The sequence below is a fragment of the Pleurodeles waltl genome, chromosome 3_1 (assembly GCF_031143425.1).
Source record: "Pleurodeles waltl isolate 20211129_DDA chromosome 3_1, aPleWal1.hap1.20221129, whole genome shotgun sequence".
NCBI classification, from domain to species: domain Eukaryota; kingdom Metazoa; phylum Chordata; class Amphibia; order Caudata; family Salamandridae; genus Pleurodeles; species Pleurodeles waltl.
The window spans coordinates 1,679,817,903-1,679,841,454 of NC_090440.1; the positions used below are offsets into that span (position 1 = coordinate 1,679,817,903).

At 45.7% G+C, this 23,552-nt stretch overlaps 1 protein-coding gene across 3 annotated transcripts in view; it reads right to left on the reverse strand.

The window, feature by feature from the left end:
* Window positions 1–23,552, reverse strand: part of SESTD1 (SEC14 and spectrin domain containing 1) — a 355,047-nt gene that overhangs the window by 9,982 nt on the left and 321,513 nt on the right. For all 3 annotated transcript variants that reach the window (XM_069225441.1, XM_069225439.1, XM_069225440.1), the window contains one exon: window positions 12,757–12,878. In XM_069225441.1, the coding sequence (XP_069081542.1) occupies window positions 12,757–12,878 (122 nt within the window). The remainder of the gene's footprint in view (window positions 1–12,756; window positions 12,879–23,552) is intronic.

A 23,552-nucleotide genomic window follows, 5' to 3' on the forward strand; every position in this document is an offset into this window, starting at 1 on the left:
GTGGGTGTTTAGGGTTAATTTGAACCCCAAACTGTGGATTTTCTAACCCCCAGAGACTGGAACTGTAAGTCTTGTACTTACCTGTAAAATGTAATAACTTTTCTTCCCCCCAGTAACTGTTTCTGAAAATTGCACTGGTGTCAACTTTTAAAACAGATTATTGCCATTCATTCAAAAACTGTACAACTTACTAATTCCAATCAAAGTGGTATTGATACATATGTGAAATATTTATGTACTTACCTGCAACTTGAATCTAATGGTTCTAAAAATGAATTAACAAAGGATATTTTTGCTATTAAAAAAAAACAATTGGTCTGGAGTTGTCATTGAGTGTGTGCTTCTTCTATTGTCTGTGTGTGTAGAACAAATGATTTGCACCACCCTTTGATAAGCCTAACTGCTCAACCACAATACCACAGAAGAGAGTATTAGTGTTATCTACTTTAGCCTCTGTTAAGCCTCTGGGGAACTCTGTGCACACTATATCTCAGTTTGATATAGTATTTGTAGAGCCAGCTTCCTACACAAACGAAATGGTGACCGTCAGAGGCCAGGGAAATATTAATTCAATAAAGAGAAGTCTTCGCTGCTTTTCTGAATCAGAACCAAATTTCTTCTTCCTGGTCTCATGAAATAGGGAGTTTCATAATGCGGGCTACAAATTGAACAGATTTCAGAACAGTAACACCCAATAGTTTTGGGTCTCAAAGTAAGTGCAAAATTGACATGGTAAAGTGTAGCCATTTCGTACACTGGCAGCCCCTAAAAATACATAAAGAGGTTACTTTGGAGTTACCTTGGAGAAAATCATGATGTTTTACAATGAGCTTCACAAACACTAATTCAGGGGAGAAGGGACAAGTAATCCTCCGTCATCCGATCGTATGATGGGTGCATGGATGGAGGGGGTAGTCTCGAGGGGAGGGAGTAGCGCCTTCGGACTATCTGAAAAACCATCCTGTTTGACGTGATGGATTGCCAACAGAGCAGATGATAGCCAATCCTGCCTCCGATTGGCCCATGGTGAGAAGTGAGACTAGGAAGGGTTAAAGACTGCTGCAGATAGAAGAGGGGGCTGGGAAGGCGGGGTCTGGACTGGCCAGACTGCTGACTCCTTGATCCACTAGGTTGGTGGATCCCATGCCCTTGGTCACGGAGAGGCTCGGCAGCATGCGCAGCACTGTGGCTGCTCAGAAATGAATTTGGTTAGAGGCCCTTTCGGTAGCCACAAAAGGGGCAAAAGGCAGATTGGGGGAGACGAGGTGCCGCCACGAGGCCCAAGGACCTGGTTGTAGCATGAGAATCCTTGAAGTGCTCAAGTGCCAAGTCTGCCTTGTCTCCGAAGAGACGGTGCCATCAAAGGGCAAGTCCATCAAAGTAGCCTGAACATCTCCTGCAAAGTCAGACGTCCTTAAACAGATGTGGCACCTCAGGACCACCCTTGACAAAACCGCTCTGCCCAGTGAGTCAGCAGTGTCCAGTCCACAATAGATTGAACTTCGTTGCCTCTCTCCCATAAGCAACTATCTGAGATTACAGCCCGGGCCTCCTCTGGGACCTGTGGCAGCACTTGCGCAACAGTATCCGACAGCGTGTGGGAATAAAGGTCCAAAGGGCATGCAGTGTCCACAGACCACAATGCTAGGCTGCAGGAAGAAAACTGTGTATCCAACCTTTTGGTTTCCCTATCCTGGGGTGCAGAGAGGAAGTGGAGGCTTAAATGACCAAGCTCTCAGGGCTGGGATGTTGCCTTAGAAAGCTTGGGTCCCTCGGAGTGAGGCGATGGGCAATTGTCCTGTTCACATGAGCCCTTGTGAGAGGTTTGGACCAAGTCCCCAATAGGACATACATAAGGGTTTCATTGAAGGGGAGCATGGGTTCAGAGGAGGAAGCTACAGGCTGAAGGAGGTTAGTCCTGATCGACACCAACAGCAACTCAAGGTCCAAGAACTCAGCTGCTCTCCTCACCACCACTGAATAGGAAGCTCCCATCTCCGTAGCCATGGTAGGAGGGGAAAGCAGGCCAGTAACTGAAGTAGTATTGAGTCCGCTGGCCTCACCCAAGTTTACACACCAGCTCATAGAGTCCTGGAGCTGGTATTCTAAAGGGTTCAGTGACCCCTTTCATTCCTCACTATAACATAACCCATAAGAAAGGGTCTCAGGATCTGACATAGGAAGCAAGGCTCCTGCGGGTGTCGGAGTCGTACGATGCCCATCCAGCTCCGTGTCAGCAATGAGAATGGGGATGGAGTTGCCCATGGGCAGCGACAAGAGTGTTGGTGTCGGGACCGGAGTCCGGGTGGTATGACCGATACCAGTCCAGATCTGGAATACGATCCATGGATGCCTCTCGGCACCTAGACCAAAGCCACAGGCACAGAACCCGAAGGGGCCCCTCCGACTTTGCAAGGCCCAAAGGTACTCCAGTGGAGTCAGGCTGCCAAAATTGAGGCGGACGGCCTCATAAAATTCACAAGGGTGGGTAGGGGTCGCTCCAGCTCCTGGAACCTCAGAGAGGCACACAGTCGGCCCAGGCTCCTCAGAACAAGGCCTAGAGCGCTTATGCGTCTCATCGGCTGATAGACAAGGAGAAGTCAAAGAACGCATCAACTTCTTGCTCTTCTTCTTGTGCCTCAACTTACCAGATCGTCTCGAGGACTTGGAGTGGGACAACAACGATGGAGGACTTTGTGACCACTCCCGGGTCCTTACTCTCGACCGGGACCTTGACCTGTGCAGAGTCAAGCATCGGGAGACCATCAGCTTCAGGTAACGCTCCCTCAAAGTCTTCGGATGCATGGCCCGACACTCGGAGCACAACTTTAGGTCCGTGTGGCGCTTCAGGCACCAAAGCCACACGAGATGCAGATCTGTCAACGACATCGCCCAATGACACCACTCGCAGGGCTTAAATCCGGCCTTCCTTGATGCACCAGGTGAAGAAACTCGAAAAAATATCCGACAAAAGTCGAAAAAAGGCCGGTCAAAAAGTGACTGAAGATCTGCGCTAGTTGGTGCGGAAAGGAAAGAACTGAAGTCAGTGCACCGGGGTGGCGCCTATATAGGACCTGCAATGTCATTTCCAGCGTGGACAGTGCCAATGATGGACGCTGCGCCGATCGACTCTACCTAACGGCGCACGGGGGACTGCTCAGAAAATTCTCTGAATCAAGCTGACGCACTTGGGGGAAATGCAAGGGGTAAGGAATCTGCAACTAGAGGTCTTTTTCAGATCAGCATTTTCTTTCTTAAAAGAAATATACACGTTGATCTGTACATAGATAACAGTAGGTTGCTAACATTCAGCTGTGACCCTGTTTATTTGGCTCAGAAAGTATGAAATAGGGATACAGAGCTGTGGTCTGTTATCTAGGCAAGGGTGAGTACACTTTGACATACTAGGTGAATGCCTTCTGCATGAAGAAACTAGATAAGGACCTTCATAATTAAATTAAGCACATGGTATTTTTAGGAGTGGAGAGAAGGTGATTATCTGGGTCATCGCTGCATGTGATGCAAAAGGGTGACTTTGAGATGGCGAATGAGCACAACAAGAATACAGTTGCTTTGAGCACAGTGTGCTTGATAACCTCAGCCTCGAGTCCCACCAGTGAATTGGAGAGAAAAAGATAGCATATCTGATCCTGTTCCCTGACATACAGTCCTTTGCTCGATCAGGAAGTGTATACTCCATAACCAGAGATGGCTCTTTTGCCATAAAAACACTGAGCCCCTCATTCCTACCTTGGCGGGCGGCGCTAGCCGCCGGCCAAGCGGGAACCGCCACTTGGCCGCTCTGCGGTCAAAAGACCGCGGAGGCCATTCTGGCTTTCCCGCTGGGCAGGCGGGCGCCCGCCAAGGGAGCACCCGCCGGCCCAGCGGGAAAGGCCCTGCAACAATGAAGCCGGCTCCGAATGGAGCCGGCGGAGTTGCAGGGGTGCGACGGGTGCAGTTGCACCCGTCGCGATTTTCACTGTCTGCAATGCAGACAGTGAAAATCTTTATGGGGCCCTGTTAGGGGGCCCCTGCACTGCCCATGCCAGTGGCATGGGCAGTGCAGGGGCCCCCAGGGGCCCCACGACACCCGTTCCCACCATCCTGTTCCTGGCGGTAAAAACCGCCAGGAACAGGATGGCGGGAAGGGGGTCGGAATCTCCATGGCGGCGCTGCTTGCAGCACCGCCATGGAGATTCAGCCCATGCAGGGGAAATCCGGCGGGAAACCGCCGGATTCCCTTTTCTGACCGCGGCTTTAACGCCGCGGTCAGAATGGGCTGGGAAGCACCGCCAGCCTGTTGGCGGTGCTTCTGTGGTCGTCGACCGCCAGGGTCAGAATGACCCCCTGAATATCAACAGATGGAGCCAGGTGAGGTACAACCAATAAGAACAAGGAAGCTTAGAATGTGATACTACAGAGACAGGGGACCTCAGAACTAGAAAACTGGGGACCATGAGTGTTAAAAATAAAACTATGGCTGGCAATAAGTAACAGGATGAAGAGACATGGGAAACAAGAGAAGTCTGACTCAAGAGTGAGATGAACAAGACACAGTAACAACAACACATGAATTAGAGTCCACAGAAAGTAGACAGACATGAGAAAATGCAATATCAAGAAAAAACATTGAACAGACAGTAAGAACAGCCTCAGCTCCCTCAACCCTGGGTTAGGTACAGAACAACCCATTATAATAGCAGCTAAGCTACACCACAACTACTCTAACTTGCCCAAGTAAGAAGCTATGAACACTTTTAATCCAGTTCCTGAAATGAAATCTGCCAAAACCTGAATTCAAGAAACATTATCACAACTGACATTGTAAGAAGCTGGCTCTTTATTTAGTAGACCAAAATGAGGTAATGAGTCCAAGCAAACCACAGAGTAATTATATAGACACACATGACACCCCAAATGCTCTCATTTTTGGTAGTGTGGGCAAGCAGTTAGGCATATCAGAAGGTAGTGCTAAGCATCTATTGCACACACAAAGGAAGTAAGCGAGACATACACTCAATAAAGAAATCCAACACCAATTTCTAAAAATAACAATACTTTTTTATAAATTTTGCAACCAAGATTATTGGAACCAGGTGAGTACTTTTCGAGTTATGAATTTGTACAGTTTTCAAAAGTTGACAGTACAATTTTTGGAGCGGTAATGTTATCTAATGGGGCAAAACATATACTGCATACGGGTAATTAGCTGCAACTTACAGGACCAATCTTCTGGAGGTAAGGTAAGTATGGGGCAAGGTTCAAAGCAACACCAACAGGTCATGTCGAGAGGCACTGGGGCGTCTGGGTGCAGAGGTGCTTTTCAGCATCAGGTACCCTAATGTTATCCTAAGGGAGAAGAAACATATACTGCATTTGGGCACTTAACCCCAGAAGTACAGTCCTGTAGGTCATTGCTAAGTATGAGGAAAGGTCCAAAGTAGCACCGACAGGTCACTTCGGGAGGCATGAGGCGTTAAGGTGCAGAGGTGCTTTTCAGCCCCTGGTGCCCTAATGTTATCCTTTGGGAAAGAAACAGACACTGCATACGGGTACTTAGCAACAACTTACAGGACTGTTTTTCTGGACTCGAGGTGAGTATAGGGCAAGGTCCAAGGCCACACCAACAGATCATCTTGGGGGGCTCTAGGGTGTCAGGTGCAGAGGTATATTAGAGTGTTGGGTGTCCCATTCGCTTAAATGGAGATTGGTCTAGCCTGAAAGAGGCTGCAAGCGGGGACTGGAGGGCCAGTCAGGGAGACCCCAAAAGGAGCTCAACCCTTGAGAGCCGCTGGTATGCAGGGACACCGTTGTCTCACTTCTAGAGTTGTGGGGCTCAGGTGCAGTGGTGACTTTTGGTGTCGGGTTCTGGTGCAGGGGATACTTGCGGTTGCAAAAAGAGGCTGCAGGTGGCCCCAGGAAGTCCACTGTTGGCAACCCCAAGGTGGGCTTTGGCTCTGGAGGGCCTAGGGACCACACTGGCAATGTTGGCCCACTTCAACTCAGGCTAGGGGGCTGACAGATGTTTGGTTTTGGCAGTCCAGAGCCCTCGCGAATCTTCTTTGGTGCCTACCGGGTGCAGGGAAGTAGCTCTGTTACTCCATGGGAAATTGTGGTTACTTCTAAAAGTGCTGGCAGTCCTCCATGGCTTTTGACATCAGAATAGCTGCAAGATGAGTCGTCTTTGATGCAACTGTCAAGGACAGGAGACAGGCCGGTTGGGTTAGGGAAAAGTCAGTTGCTGCTCCTCAGTTCTTGCTTTTCATGGCTCTTTGGATCCTCCTTCTTCTGTAGTCCTGCAAATCTGTGGTCTGGTATCAGGGGGTCCCCTAAATAATTTAGGGCACTAAGAGCAGTGAAGGGTAGTAGCCAATGGGGTACTTATTCCTGGGGTCACTAGGCCCCCTAGATGGTCACTTCCTTTGGAGAGGGGGCATCATCCTGTCCCATAATTCCTAATGCCACCACACACAAGATGGTGAATTCCTAAGGCTGTGTTCTTTTAAAGATGGCATCCCAGAGGTGTGTCCAGTCTGCAAATGTAACATGCCTCTTTTCCTGCCTGTTCAGGTGCCAAATGGGACCTGGGGCAGCGGGATTCAGCATCACCCTTCTGAGGGAAGCCAGATCTGCATACCAAGGGCGGTGTGCTTCTTTGAAGATCCCCTGCCTTGGAATGCAGATTTGCAGGTCATCTTGTTGGGAGGGGTGTGTTAACACCCGTGTCAGAGCAGAATTTGATCCTGACTGCCCGAGAGCAAAGGCTCTCACCCTTGTTGGGGAGGGGGTGAGGGTGGGGGGGGGGCAGTGAGGCGGGGGTTCAGAAACTCGTCTATTCTTGGCAGACTGGTGAAAACTAGTCAGCCCACCAGCAGTTGGTAGGTGTTCATGGGGTACTTCTAAGGTGCCCTCTGGGTGCATGTATTAATAAATCCAGCACGGGAATCCGTGAGGGTTTATTATTAATACTAGATGCTTAATACCAAATATCCCCATTTTCAGTGAAGCCATCATGTAGCTGGAGAACCTGTATTGACTGGTGTCCAGTACATGTATTTAACATGGCTTTTCTGATCACTTACTATGTCTAAGAATCAACAAAGACATAGTAAGGGGCATATTTGCTTGTGCAGATATGCCCTCACTGGTAATATAATGCACCCTGCCTTAGGGCTGTAACACCTCTGTAGGGGTGACTTACAAGTTTTACAGGCAATGTCAGGGTACATGTCACACAACTGTGTTCCATGTTGTGTTTTCATTTTTTGGAGCACCTTGTCATGCAACCTGAAGTGACAGTCTGCATGAGTTTGGTGCTGGGTCCTTCAGAGTGGCACAAGCTGTGCTGCAGCTCTTTGGGGAATCCTCTTTAGTACCCCTGCCCCAGGTACTACAGGCACCATCTATTAAGGAATCTATTAAGGAACTTACATAGGTTACTAAAGGGCCTGACCACTTGGGGATCAAGTGACCAGGTGTATTGTTTTGGGGAAGGAACACTGGCACTGGGGACCTGGTTAGAAGCCACCCAATGCACTTCAGTCAAAGTTGCATCAAAAACAAGGCAAAAAGTGAGGGTAGGGCTATGCAATCAGAACCCAGTTTCCTAAAGACATGGATTAGGTAGAGGGATGCAATATGTTCCTCCCCCACAGTGAAGCAGACTGACAAGTTACTTACCTTCGGTAATGCCTTATGTGGTAGAGAGATTAACTGCAGATTCCTTACCTTACAATATTGCTGAGGTGTCAGACTGGATCTGGCACATCTTGAGCAGTACCTCTGCATGCAGGCAGGTGGTGTTGCTCGCTCCGCGTCTGAAGTGATGTTGCAGTGCTGATACCGGTGCCAGAGCCATTTAAAAACCAATGAACACTTTTGAGCAGTGTGCAGTATATAGTGGGGACCTTTGGGTAAACAGACCAATTTGCAAAGCAAGGAGGATAGGAGGGCCAGCAAGGAATCTGCAGTTATATAGTGTCTCTATCAGGTTACAGTCACTGAAGTGATTTAACTTCTTCATCTGAAAGGGCTTCTAACTGCAGATTCCGCACCTTAAAACAGATACCTCAGCAATACCTCCCCAGAGGTGGGGCTGCGAATGGATTAGACCCAAACGTCCTGGAGGACTAAACTGACAAAGTGCCCATAATGACATACTTCACTGTCAAGGCGGTAATGTTTGAAAAAAATGTGCAGGAATGCCCAAGTAGCAGCCTGACTGATGTCTGGGACAGGTACCACACCTGCTAACTTCTTAGTTGCAGCCTTAGCCCTGGTGGCATGGGCCTCCACGTACTCACGGGGTTGCTTCTTCGTCAGTGTGTAGCAGATCTTTAGGCAGAACACAAGCCACCTGGAGATTATCTGTTTCTGTATAGCCTTGCCTTTCTTTTCTCTGCCAAACCCCATGAAGAGCTGATCATCCACCCAGTGGTGTGTGGAGCCATTAATATAGAAGGAGAGAGCTCTCTTTGGGTTTAGGCAATGGAGTCTTACCTCCTCCTTGGAAGGATGAAGCAGAGCATAGAAAGGAGGCAGAATGATGCCCTGGCCAACGTGAAGGAAAAAAGGAAGTAGGCATGTGTCCAGAGGAACAGTTTGTCTGGAAAGAAAGAGGTGTAAAAAGGCTGGACCCACAGAGCCTGAAGCTCACTGACCCTCCTGGCCAATGTAATGGCCACCAAGATGACAGTTCAGTCAGGAGTCACAGAGGACAACTATGTAATTGCTCAAAGAGGGTACATATCACGTAAGTTGCAACCAAACTAAGGTCCTTTTGGGACAATTGGTGACATAAACAGGGAGGGTTGGTCTGGCAGTCAAGGAAGGGTGAGATAGATGACAAAAAACCTTTAACAGTGCCCCTGGCAAGGCCTTTCTGGGCCACTGATGGAACGAACAACAAAACCCCTGTTAGATGTGCAGGAAGGAGATCCACCAGGCATGAGGAGCACCCAGCCACACATTTATTCCAATGGCAGGCATAGATGGTGTACGTAGAAGGACACCTGGCTTCCAAGATGACATCACAGACTTTGGGAGAAAGATCAAAAACTCTGTTCTCACTGGGGCTTTAGATCCCATTGCAGAACCCACATATGCTAACAGGCATGCTTCACCAACAGGATGGTGGAGGCCATGAGATCCAGCAGCCTCAATCAGTTTCACCGAAATCCAGGATAGAGGCTGAAACATCGTGATCATAGCCTGATTATTCTGGGGTCGCCGATCTGAAGAATAGGCCTGGAACTGCACTGTGTCCAGAATGACTCAGATGAAAGGGATAATCTGACAGGGAGTGAGCTGTGACTTCGGCATGCTGACAGTAAACCACAGCAAATGCAGGAGGTTCACTGTAACTTGGAGATGGGTGATGACTGCTTGGGGCGAGCCCGCCTTCAGCGGCAAGTCATTGAGGTAGGGGAACACTGGAATCTCTGACCTCTGCAGATGGGCTGCAACTACCACCATAACTTTCAGGCACACCAAAGGGACACTGGGAAGGTTGAAGGGGAGCACACCAAATTGAAAGTGCTCGTCACCCACTGTGAACCATAGGTAAGACCTGTGGGTCAGCAGGATGAGGATATGAAAATATGCATCCTGCAGATCCAACACTACTATTCAGACACCAGGATCTAGGGCAGACAGGACCAAGCCAATCAGGGCATTTTCAACTTCTCATTCTGCAGAAAGGCGTTAGGTGGGTGCAGGTCTAGGATAGGGTAGAGGTCTCTGTCCTTCTTCAGTACCAGAAAGGAACAGGAATAAAACCAGGCCCTATTTCTGCCATGGGCACAGTCTTGATGGCTCCCTTGGCCAAAAGAAACTGCACTTTGTGATAGAGCAAGGTGAGATTGTCCTCAGTCAGCTGCTCTTGGGAGGGTGGCGCTGGTGGGTGTCCACAAATGGTGGAACAACCTTTCTCCACAGGCCTGGTGTTATGGCCAATCATTGGGGCAGGTGGGGCCTGATCTTGCCTCCATCTCCGCTGAATGGCGAGACATGCTACAGAGCTTTTGAGGCTGTGGCAGCTGGAGCACCGGAGGAATGGACAGCACACTAAGCCTGGCTCCTGCATTATTTCTGGGCTCCACGATTCCGTCCAGGAAAAGACTGGGCAGGCTGTTGTACCAGGTAGGGTTGGTACTGCAGGCATCCAGAGATGGGCCTCTCGCGGCTTTGGTAGAGATGAAAGGAGTAGGTGGAGGTGCTCATTGTGGTGTCAACCTGGATCCAGTGATGGAGCCTGAAAAAAGAAAGGAACTGATGTCAGCTCACCATGACATAACTTCCAACGCTGAGCCGAACGACACCACTTACCAGCACGTAGAGGTACTGCTCAAGAATTTCTGGATCTAGTGTAATGTTTAAGTAAGATTCTAGCTGCAAGAGTTGCGGTCGAAGAAAAAGGGTGCTGGCCGGGCCCAGGAAGCCGCACTCACCAAAACTCAAGACTGAGGCAGAAACTTTCAGGATCATAGCCCACATTTCATGGACTTGTTGATCCAGAGTAAAGTCTGGAAATGCACCATGTCCAGAAGAGCTTTGATAAAAGGAAGCCTATATGAAGGAGTTAGGTGTGACTTTGCCTCACTTATCAAGAAACCGAAGATGTCAAAATGTTTGCAGTGATCTCAAGAAGGTCTACAACTGACTGTGGTGAGCCCACCTTTAACTGTCAGCCAACGAGGTATGGAAAAAGTGATATCCCCAAACCCAGAAGGTGGGTGGGGACCACCACCAACCCTTTTGTGAACACCAGAGCGGTGCTGCTAAGGCTGAAGGGGGGCACAACAAACTGAAAATGCTCCAGGCCTACACTGAACTGCTGGTAACAACTGTTGGGCTGCAGAACAGGCAAATTAAATTACACATCCTGCAGGTCCTAGGCACCCATCCAGTAGCCCTGATTGATGGCAAACAGAACTTGGATCAGTGTGAGCAATTTAAAGTTGTCTTTCCGCAGGAAGGCATTCAGAGAGTGACGAACTAAGGTAAGAGGAAGGTCTTCTTCGGGCACAAAGAACTAGCAAGAGTAACACCTCTTTCCCATTTCCAGGGTCGACACCCTCCCGATGGCCACTTTGGCCAATGAGTCCTGCATCTCTTGAAGCAAGATTTATTCTGCCTCCCACTGGATGGTTGTGTGCCACTATAGGCAAGATAAAGAGGTCTGGAGGCTGATGCGTCAGGGGTGGAAGATTGATTAAAATGTTGTCCGTGGTGGCCTGCACCATGTCTGAGTGATCCCCGTGCCACAAAAGGACAGTTTTGGGGGTGTCAGTGCCTGATGTTGTCTTTACATACGCTGTGTAGAGTAAACTTGGAAGGAGCAAGACTGATAGGGAAACTGACAAGCATCAGTTGAAAGGCTCAAGGGAGACTTAGCAGAAAAGTGTGCAAAGCCCTTTGGCCAACAAAACATGGGTTCAAAAACAAAGGCAAAAGTGTATGGTAATATCAAGCAAACGATGTAAGTTCCCAAAAGACTTTTAATGCTTCTTTGATTTTAACTTCGACTTACTGGACAAGTTTGACCCCAAAGAAGACTAGTCACTAGTGCGGCCAACACAGCGGTGATGGGATCACACCTGCAACATTGAGCGGAGGTGAAAATGCACAAAGTCTGCAACTTCTTTTAGTGTTTGCTAATATACAGCTTGTTTCGATTTTCCAGATTGCCTTTAAATCCATGATAGCCCATGTCTTTAAATAATCCCTAGAGACCAACCAACAGGGCAGACCTCATGTGGGACTGTCACTGACATCTATTTCTGACAGTCGTGGCACAATCTGAACTATAGTTGTCAACGGGACATACTTCCATTGCACACTGGAAAAATCAATTTTTAAAGAATTTGTCAACTTACGAAAACAGAACACTGCTCTGCATCCTCGTTCCAAGGAGCAGAAAAAAAGGAACTAATGTCAGCACACAGGCCGTGTGCGTATATGTTCTCTGCTCTGTCACTTCCAGGATGAAAAGGTGCCAGTGTGGATTTGCACAACGCCACCTAGCCATGCACAGATTATTTGGATCCAAGTCTGGTTTCTGGGGAATATTCTAAAGGTGAAGAATCTACAGTTATATAAATATCCATCAGAAATCAGAACTACCTGTTTGAAACCCGAACGTTTCAGAAATTTGAAAGTCTCTCAACCAATCAGATAAACTGTTTCTCAGACACCTTGCATCATTAACTGGTTCACACTCAATAATCTGTTGTGACATTTTAAACCTAAAAATTCATGTACAGACATTCACCAAACCACAGAAGGATTTTACATTGGACACAAAACTTTCTTTTTGTCAAGTTTGGTTTCTTTCTGTTGTGGATTATTTGCTGCTGCCTTTGCAAAATTGGGACATTAAACAGGATCCCACTTTTTTAGTGTCCTCAGCATTCCCCCTTCTTGATGAGTCTGCCTAAAACAATCCTGCAGCAAACATACATGAATCAATATTTTCTTGTGACAATTTTAGGCAAATTAGTCAAATAAGTTCAAAGTTATTTGTGATCTGTTTATCATGGTAGCCTACCACTCCCTATTTAGCTAACATTATTGCCTTGAAATGGAATTCCCACAATATAATAGCCGTAGTAATCTCTGACGTTCAGTCACAATATTTGATATTTTAAGGAAAAAAAAGACAAAACATTCAAACAGATAGATTATAGCTTCTGTGATGTATTTGTTTTGTGGGCCTTTGTAAGCCATGCTACTATGCCACATATGGATATGTCTTACCCATCAGGATAAACTACAGGCACAGTTAACCTATCCAAAAGGGATTTGCCCACTGCTTCAACTTCATCATATTGGTCCAGGTCATTGATGTCTTCTGGTTGATCTGGACAATACTGCAAAATCTGCAATAAAATAAGGAATATAACAACATGATAATGAAATAAAAGGACTGTTTAAAACAAACCCTTTTTTAACTAAAAAAAAAAAGTCTGTGTGTCATCCATTTCAGGTGTGAGCTAATGTTACTGGTATTCCTAACAACTAAACAAGCCACAGAAGATGGACTGGAAACCAATTTGAGTCATCACAAGAAGTTAAAAGCAAATCAGTTCCAAAACTCCTCTCGCACATTGAGACACAAGCTGCACTCTCACTTCAGACCAGAGCCACCATCCCAGTTAACATTACTCTTCATCTTATGTTAATAAAGCCCATTACTTTGTGCACATTTTCACCATGGCAGCAACCCAGTGTCATGGGGATCAAGGTATGAAGGCTGTTGTGCCTCTTGCACAATTAGAAATTAATAAAAATGGATCACCAGCAGAAGCACTTATAACTTTGCCAGGTGGTAACTTGATTTTCTACCTCCCCTTCTATTACAGTAGAACGGTTGACGCATCACCATTATCCCACTCTTTTCAACATTGGCCCACTTCTGGAGCCAGCAGAAAATATCACTTTGATAAGGGGTGTTTTCTCTCCATGTCCATGGCTTTGTTACTAAGAGCAGAGGACATAATATGCTTCTCATGGGTCAGCTCTGCATACAGTAAACATTACAGCAGGACCAATAACCTTCAGTCAGGGATATATGACATACTGAGCAGAACGCGCAAGTGTGATGGCAACAGAAATGTAAGAAGGACTGTATACCCAGAATGCAAATGCATCATGTCACCCACTAGGCTGGAGCTCTTGAAAAATAAATATACTGTCATGAAGAGAGTCTTTAGCTACAGAAGCAAAATGACAAAGTGGCAGCAACACAGTACCTAAAATTAACGGCTTCTCGTAGATAAACAGGCAATGCAGCCACATCACAGAGCTTTAGGAAGAGTAGGACTCAGCTGACAGATAATCAACCATGCCAGGATCACAAAAAACAAAGGAATAGCTTGGAGGGGACCCTCCAGTACAGAACAATTAATCATTACAATGGTTAGACTGGCGTCCATAAAGATTTACTGAATCTTAGCATCACACTCCTCCTTCTTTTGTAACAGTCAATGTACCCACATTCCGATGATTATGGTATTTTACAGCCCTGGTAATGCAAATACTAAGAAGAAAGAAATAACGTTAAAGTAAAGGTAATTATTAGAATTGTTACAAAGGTACTGGCACACAAAATTGAAAACATGTCTATTGAACCGAAGCAACAAACTAAATTAAGTCCACTGCACAGAGAGAAAACTACAATAATGAAAAAGATATAGACAGACTGCTTGATTGCTTACCTGGGACACACACTAGCAGCCAGGACATTCCCATCACTACAACCAGTCACATCTTCTGCATAGACCTTCCATTCATAACCAGAATACTTTTCAGTCAGTTGGCATTTATGTAGCAGAAACATTATTGCTACCTTTGATGTCACAGCGATCATCTATACGTGAAAAACTTTGCATTCTAGTATTTGAAACATTAACACAATCTAAAATGGTGTGCTGAAATTGTATATTAAGGTGCGTGCGATCACTGTAGAATGGAAATTTTAAGTGATGTGGTACAGCTCTAAAACTGCATATATAAGCAATTAATTAAATTCCATGTGATTTTTTATGATGTTAATTAATAGTTTGCACTAAAACAATAATGAATTTCCAGAAAGATAGTTTTAAATGTTACATGTAAATGTTGAAAATGCAGTTCTGTGCTATTCTTACAGAAATATATTAACAGAGTTATTTCGTTTTAAATCTACTATAACATTAACAAAGCTTATTAATGATGGGTCCATAATTTTACATGTTATATGTGCATTGCTTAACATAAATGAATATGCCATTTTAATTGACTTCAGATTAGCCTAAATGAGGCCTGCAGAGCCCTGTTTCCTGATGAGCAGAAAAATGTTTAGTCATTCTTGCTAACGTGACGTTCTTTTCAGGCTCCCTTCCCATGAAATGCTACCTTGAAAATAGATCTCCTATTGTTTTACTCATAGTGAGCCTGATAAAGTAACCCTGAATCTGGGTCATTGGGGAACTGTGGAAATGGACTGTATACAATTATTTCTAACTACAAAGATGAGCTACGATGCATGCCTTTCCCATGTTGGTAAAGGGAATCTTTCCTGATGTTTCTGCATGATGGATTTTGATTGGACAGATACACCTTTCAATTCATGTGGAGAGATGGATGAGCGAATCATCCTGACCTTTGGTTTGTGGGGGTGGACGGGCTTCTGAGATTGGGTGGCCACCAGGAGTCATTCCACGCGTCGTGTTGAGGGCCTATGATGAGTACTTCTGTCTTGTTCACGTTGAGTTGAAGGCAGCTGTTTTTCATCCAGTTGGCGACTGCTCCCATGCCTTCGCTGAAGTTGTGTCTGGGTGTTTTGGGTTCATTGAATAGGGAGAGGATGAGTTGGGTGTCGTCAGCGAAGTAGATGATGTTGATTCCGTAGCTTCTGATGATGGTGGCCAGCGGGGCCATGTAGACGTTAAGCAGCGTGGGGCTGAGGGAGGATCCCTGGGGAACTCTGCAGGTGGTAGGAGTGGGGTCCGAGAGGAAGGGAGCGAGTCTCTCTCGTTGAGTTCTGCCTGAGAGGAAGGATTGGATCCAGTCTAGGGCTTTTTCTCTGATGCCAGCTTCGTGAAGTCTGAGTATCAGGGTGTGGTGGGAGAGGTCGCTGAGAGGTCTAGGAGGATGAGTGCTGCGGTCTCTCCCTTGTCCAGTAGGGAGCGGGTGTCGTATGTTGCGGCCCGGAGGGCTGTTTCGGTGCTATGGTTTTTTCTGAATCCGGATTGGGAGGCGTCAAGGATGTTGTGGTCTTCAATAGAAGTGGCGAGTTGGCTGTTGATGGCTTTCTCAATGACTTTTGTTGGGAATGGGAGCAGGGAGATAGGCCAGAAATTCTTGAGGTCGGTGGGTCTGCCAAGGGTTTCTTGAGGAGGGGGTTGATATCGGCGTGTTTCTAGTTGTGGGGGAAGGAGGCGTCAGCTGTGGAGCGATTGATGATGAGGCGGAGCTTGGGGGTGATGGTGTCAGTGGCTCTGTTGAAGATGTGTATGGACTTCATGGTCTTCAGTGTGTCTTTGGTGGTAAGGGGGGTCCAGCTGGTAATCGTTGGTTTATTGGTGTTGGGTTCCGGTGGAGGGGGTTCTGCGTGTAGGTTGTCCTTGTTGAAGCGGTCATAGATGGTCTTGATTTTGTGGTGGAAGTAAGTGTTTAGTCTGTCGAAGAGGTCCTGTGAGGGTGGGATGTCTGTTGTTTCACTGTTGGGTTGGGCGAACTCCTTGATGATGCTGAAGAGTTCCTTGCTGTTTGTGTGCGTGTGAGGAGATTCTATCTTGTACTGCTTTCTTTTTGGTGCTTCTGATGAGTTGGTGGTGTGCGGTGGTGGCGGCTCGGAAGTTGCTTTGGACTTCTGTGGATTTGGAGTTTCTGGGTGATCTTGCATCCTTGGGGAATGGCGAAGGCGATGTCTTGGCCTGAGGGGGGTGTTGGTCCAGGTCTCCATGACAAAAGCAATGTCTGGGGCGGTGTTGTCAAGGAGGTCCCAGATTTCGGTGGCTGTTTATGGAGGGAACGGATGTTGTGGAGGATGCATTTCAGGGTCTTTGGTGTCGGAGTGTCGCTGTGGGTGGGTGGGTTGTGCCGGATCCAAGGTCTTGTTGTAGGTGTAGTAATGGCTGTGGCGGAGGCAGCTGAAGGGTCCATGGGTGTCGGCTGGTGATGCAAGATTGCAGTTGTTGTTGCATCCTGGGTTGAGTGCGAGGAGAGCTGCTGGAGAGTAGATGTGGTGGGTGGGAGGTCCAGGGGTTCTGCCACTGGTCATGGAAGGGTGCAGACGGGCTAGCCCTTTGCATGCCAACAGCATGTCCACTGCGAGGCCGCCATTAAGTAGGGAGAGGGGAGAGGAGAGAGGACAGCTGAGAGGCGGGAGCAATGGTGTGAAAAAGAGGGGTGGGGCCACGGGGGCAGCAGCGGCAGGGAAGGCGAGAAAGAGAGTTGGGGAATAGCGAGAGAGCGAGTAGAAAGCACAATGAGAGAAAGTACAGAAAAAAGGTAAAACAGATCGAGAAGAGCGCAGAAAGCGCAAAGGCACAAAACAATGGTCAGAAGAGCCCAAAAGAGGAAGACAGAGAAAGAGAGGCCAATGGCCGGTGGGCAGCCTAGCAGAAGAGCAAAGCTCTCCCACTAGATACCAGGGATGAGGCGCAGGCAGGAGCCTGCAGGTGGTGGAGGGCCTCGAACTCCTGACCGTGGTCAGAGTTCAGTCAGACAGGGGCTGCACTTGATGGAGGAGCTGCATGGAGGCAGAGCAGTGCACTGACCAGGTCAGTGGGGTTGCTCTTTCTACTGCGCAGCGGCCACCATTAAGTAGGGAGAGGGGGGAGGAGAGGACAGCTGGAAGGCAGGAGTGGGAGCAACGGTGCAAAAATGGGGGGCGGGGCTGCCCGGTCAGCAGCGGTAGCGAGGGGGGAGAGAGAGAATTGGGGAAATGCGAGAGAGAGAGAGAGAGTGAAAGGAGAGAGAGTGCGAGTAGAAAGCAAAATGAGAGTAAAAGTACAGAAAAAAGGGAAAACAAACCGAGAAGAGCTCAGAAAGCACAAAGGCACAAAACAATGGTCAGAAGAGTCTGAAAGGGGGAAGACCGAGAAAGGGAGACCAAGGGCCAGTGGGCAGCCTACGGGAAGAGCAAAGCTCTCCCACTAGACACCAGGGATAAGGCGCAGGCAGGAGGATGAAGATGACAATCCCAAGCCTGAGGGGGTGTCTGGCCTCAGAAGATGAAGAGATAGGAGAGACGGGGAGAGGAGGGCTGGGACAGGGGGAGCGGGACAGTCAGACTCCTACCTCCACAGACAGGTGCCCTTGGACGGTGAAGATGACAATCCCAGGCCTGAGAGGGTGTCTGGCCTCAGAAGATGAAGGTCTCTGCACAGACACAGGATCCTTCCACACCTACAGCTGCTAGAGCTGCATTAGCTAAATCCAGCATTCCTGTCTTTTCACCGAAACATATGGATCAGCTTCAGGGGTGTTTGAAGCAATTTTCTGTCTTTTTTTATGAAATTCTAGTTATTATCTTCTAGGAGACTCGTGGCAGCCCTAAATTCAGGGAGGCTGCTAGTAAAGAATCCGTCACGTTCAAGTCACGTTCCGTCACGTTCAGGGAGCCATGGTTATGTGGCTGCTTTGCACTTACAGAGTACCTTAATAATGGGTGTCATTTTTACATCAGTACAGTGGTTTGTGTATTGTCATACTGGGATGTCTGAAAGGCTGCTTCGTCTCTGATGGGGAAGAGACTAATTTTCTATAGGTCACCCACTGATATTTATGGCAGGTGCTTACCTCACTGTGCTGACTAACGAAGGAAGGTCAGCCCAGGGGGCTGGCAAGGCACAGAAACAACATAGCAGACTTTATGATTCTTGTGGGGAGGGTAGAGCTGAGCAGCTCTGCACAAACTCACTCATGATTACCTGTCAAGGTAAAAGTTATTCACCTCACCTGTGGCTAAACTGAAAAACTGTACAAGCCCACATCGCTTTAAAACTCATTGGGCACGATCTGTCTGAAGTGCACTGTAAAGTCATCATTTACTGTGGTTTACAAATTAATGTATTCAAATATACATAAAATTTTGCCATATTTTTCTGAATTTTCGTGGGGGGAAAACCCCCCGAAGCACACTTCCAATTTGTCAGGGTCCCTTGCTGCACTCACTGGCTACGCATCCTATAGAGGCTGGTCTGACAAAACTTGCCAGGGCTGCTTTGAGTTCCCAGTCCGGACCTGTGCTCAGTAATATTAAAACATTGCATAATATTACTGGACTAAACTTTGTTATATAGAGTTAAACAGTATGCACAGCTGGGGGCACAATGGAACTAAGGCCAACTGCTGCCTTTTATCAATCAGAAAAAATATGCTTCATGACAGACATTATAATATGAAAAAATATGCTTCATGACAGACACTACCCTTTATTCAGATGCTGGTTTAACCCAAACTAATATTCTCCAATCCCTTTATCAAGATTCGATAATTTTGTTCTTGATTTTCATCTTGGTTAATTATCTTTTATGATGCCAGCGTCTGCAACACGATCATCCCAACATTATCCATATATAAGGTTCTGTCAGCATTTTTTTCATTATTTGTATTATTTTTTTATTATTGTAAAAGTGCACACTATCGTATCTTTAAAATCCTTTATCTGGTGGTTGCAGTGGCAAAATGGAAAGCATCTTTGTACTATTTGAGATGAGAACGACTGCCTGTTTTGTATACTCAGCCAATGTTCTCTCAGCCGAACAAAGTGAAAAATCATACGGGTTAGTTATCATCCCCACCAAGAATCTGCAATTATTAAGTTTACCACCCAGCTGTATGCAACAGTCAAACATATATGACAGACGTTGTTGGTATGAAATACTAATCACATTGGAAAGCTATTAAATTCAAATTTTGCTATCTCCATTTTGTTGTCTTTTTTTTCTTCAGGAATGTCAGCTACAAGTCAATTGGTCATATTTGCTTGGTATTTATCCTGTTCAAAAACCTTTCCATAGTCTTTTTTTAAACATGTTATTATTTTTTGCATAATTCTTTTTATTGAGGTGTTGAGTATTTCCATTGAGCCACACCTGATCAACATTTACACAATCAAAGCGATAGGTACATCATGCTATATTGGCCAGTTATAATTTACAAAGATCCCATCAGCTGAACGTTCAAAGTTATTATAGAGCAACCAAAACCTGACCACTTTAAACTACAACTACCCCTTCGCTCCCTCTACATTTTAATTTGTTTTTTAAATATCAAATAATAACTTAGTGGGTTATCAGATATACAGAACTATAGGCATTCAAATCACATACGTGTTGCATGACCCATTCCTTGGACTACCTGTCCAGTACCAGTGAGCGATCATACAATCATGCATACTAAATGATACTGCAACAAAACTATATCAAGCTTGTAATGTAATTTGTTACAAGGTGTTGTTTAGTCCAGTCCATGAGTTTTATTTCACTCACTCCATATTCGGGGAACACAGGGCAGACAGAGTATAAAGTAGTTTCAGCTGATATGCACCAGTCCATATTTGTTCACAACAGGTTGGTGGTTCATGATTAGCCCAAAACTTAGCAACATCTAATTCAGCCACCATCAACCCTATGTCATAAAAGAATGTTCATATGCCCAGAAATATTATTTTAACAATTAGGGGTACTCCGATTCCATGAATCATCACCAGGTAGTTAATAGCCCTAATCCACTACGTCACTACTCAAGGGCACCGCCATGGAGTGTAAAACAGCATACCCACCTGTCTGCCAGACATATTATCGTGTATTCTGACTAACTTTACGAGACGCAGAGTGTAGAAGACTCAGTTAACTATTAATAGGACCATCCTGAAACCCAGTCCAATGGTAAATCCTCTAACGTAAACCTTATCCTCACTGTAATCTGCATCTCCCCGCTGACCAATATCAGCCTCTCAGTGCAGTTTCAGATTCCTCAGCATCTTGAGGACATTGTTAATCAGTGTTTCACATAGTAATTATGACACCTTTTTAAAAAGAGGTTAAGCCAGTAGTCTAAACCCCAGTGCAGAAAAGGTGGCATTACTACCAATTTACTCAGATTTTCCAAAGCATGCTGCAGCTCTGTACCAAAATCGCTAAAAAGGATATCTTTGCCCACACACTCAAATGTTTTTATGCCTCTCGCCTGCACAAAATACCCACTGCACATATCCCAGTCATGTCCCACTGTCTGGACCCTGCAGGGTAACGTAGGTCTCCAAGTATGACTGTCCCAAAGCGTCATTACCAAGGTGACAACAACAGCCCATACCATCCTTTCTATGGTCACCTTTCAGGCACCCAGAGCACAGCTTTGCTGGGACCTGGTACCTTTTCAGGCATCTTCTTCCAGCACAAATCTATCCACCTATGCTGACGAGTCCTGTTGCGATTAAAGGCCCAGTCATTTAGTAGCACCGGATGAGAAGCCCAGTAGTATCTGTGAAAAACTGGCAGATTGATGTCATCAGTATATAAACCTCAACCCAGGGACATCTGTTGAATTCCTCTATCTGACATTGGAGTTCAAATCACACTATCAAGTCTAGTGAAGAAGTCTTCCTGGGCCACAAATGATATATAGTGAAACAGAAACAAGAATCACCATTTTAGCAGCACTGCTCTTGTAAGAGGAAAGGTGTGAGCTCCTTCAATGCGTCACATCTACCTTAAATTTCAACTAAACTTTTGAATGTTGTTGCTCCAGAAATACATTTCAATCTCAATATCGAAATCCCAGACTGTATATCTGAAACGGACAGTGAAATGCTAGTATAAAAATCCAGCTATTTAAGAGAAAGAGGACAGATTGCGACCAATCAAGAAGCTAGATTATGTGCCAAAAATCAGAAACATCAGTCTAAATCTGTGCATAGAAGACTTGGAGTCAGCAACAAACAAAAGTATATCAGCAGACAGAGCGATCTTGTCCTTTAACCTATGGTCCCACCTAAAACCACACAGCAGAAGATTCACCCTTCAAGCCAGCAAGCCCAACAGCTCCATCTAATGAGCAAATAGTACTGGAGAGAGAACCGTCCTGTTTAGTACCTCTTTCCAACACAAAGATTATGTATCGTGAATTGACCAAAATAATGCAAATTGAGTTGAGAAGCGCAAACACCAAGGGCCTTTCGACTTAGTAGAGTGCCACTTTAGTACTGATATAAGATCATGGTCAGCTTCCCAATTGTGGCAGCCCAGTCCAAACAATTTTTGAGGTGTTTAAAACCGAATCTATTCAACTTTGCTGACATAAACACCGACTGCTACTGGTGTGTGAACTCAGCTTTCATGCCATACAGGTTACTGTCTAGAATCTTGGTCAAGACGGTGATCCCTGTTGGGAAAGGAGATAATTCTGTATGAGGCACAGTTGTTTGGTGGTTTATCAACCTTAAGAATCAACTTCATTCTAGCAATACAGCGAGCCATTGGGAGAGACCCCTAAGTCATCAAACAATCTTTATTCGGTTTTCAACAAGCCATAAAAGTATCAAGTAATAGCACATTAATAATAAATATATATAAGAAAAATTATAAATAAATAGGGAAGATAATAAGACACATCCTTAATTCATTCAAGGACAGGTATATAAAACTTGATAAATTTACATCAGTGCAAAATCGAGTTCAATTACAGTATTTTCTAGAGAGTGAGGAGTTTACCGGAAATTCCGGATTTTCAAATAAAATTAGTTCAGTACGCCCATAGACTTCCTTACAGAGAGTACTGTACATAAAAAGTTTGCTAAAATTCCTCACATTTCAATAGAAGATAAAATCTGTAAGCTGAAATACGCGTCGCGGCACTGACGCAAATTAGTCGATCTTAAAAAAGGCAATAAAAAACGTTTTCTTGGTATATCATAAAATTTACAAAAGAGGACCACATGCATTGTAGATTGGGGAGCTTTCGCATCACATGGACATACTCTTAAAACTGTACTCCAATCACACATAATCGGAAAGGTTACTAGCCGATGGAAAATATTTAAGCGGAATCTTGTAAGAACAAATCGATGTCGAGGATTTACCACGCTTACTAAGTAGGGCTGGACTGCATCCGTCGACAGAATTAGTTGGTTAGACATTACTGTAGATTTTTTTGATTACACTTCCCATCTCTGTTCATCCAAGTGCTTCAAAGTCAGAGCCCTCAAATCTCTCCTAGTTATTTTTTCCAATGATTGTGGGTTTTGGTAATATGCTTCGCAGCCCATATTTTTTAAAAAGATCATAATACATCTTAGCCAAGGAACTCTAAGCGAGTGTGTTAGATTCAGGCAGTCAGATAGTATGGCCTGGTTTAATCTGGTATACTCAGAGGTCCATACTTTATGCCATAATAATAGAGGTTGTATCTTAATTAGATCAATTACAAAGTGGACCCCTAGTTCCGAATGGCTAATATATGATGACGTGCTATTTGGTGCCATTAGCAGGTATCTCAGGAAGTCATTTTCCACCAACTGGATCGCATGGCAGTTCGTATACCCCCAGATACATGCTCCATAAGTAGCCGCCGGGATGCATTTGGCTTTGTAGATTTTTACCATGTTTGACGGGGAGATCCCCCCTAGTTTTTTGGAAAAAATCTTCAAGGCTGCGTTGTTTTAATAATCTGATCTTTTTTTGTTTTCACGCAGTGTGCCCAGGTGGCCTGTTTGTCAAACATTATACCCAAATATGAGAAGGTGGGAGCTATCTTCACCTTGTCCTCATGAATAGTGATTTTGTAGGACTTGCTCAGTTTCCTGCCACAGTTCATTATAAACGTTTTTGAACGGTTGACTGTGAGGCCCAGGGCTGTCATGTAATTTATACAAGTGGTTAGAAGTTTCTGGAGGGCTAGCGGTGTCCTGGCCATGAGTACTGCATTGTCTGCGTAAAGGAGTGCAGGAACGGGGCGGTTGCCTATTTGTGGAAGGTCTTTACATTTGTTTATCAATTCACTTTCTAGGTTGTTTATGTATAATGAAAATAGAAGTGGTGCGAGAACACAGCCTTGACGCA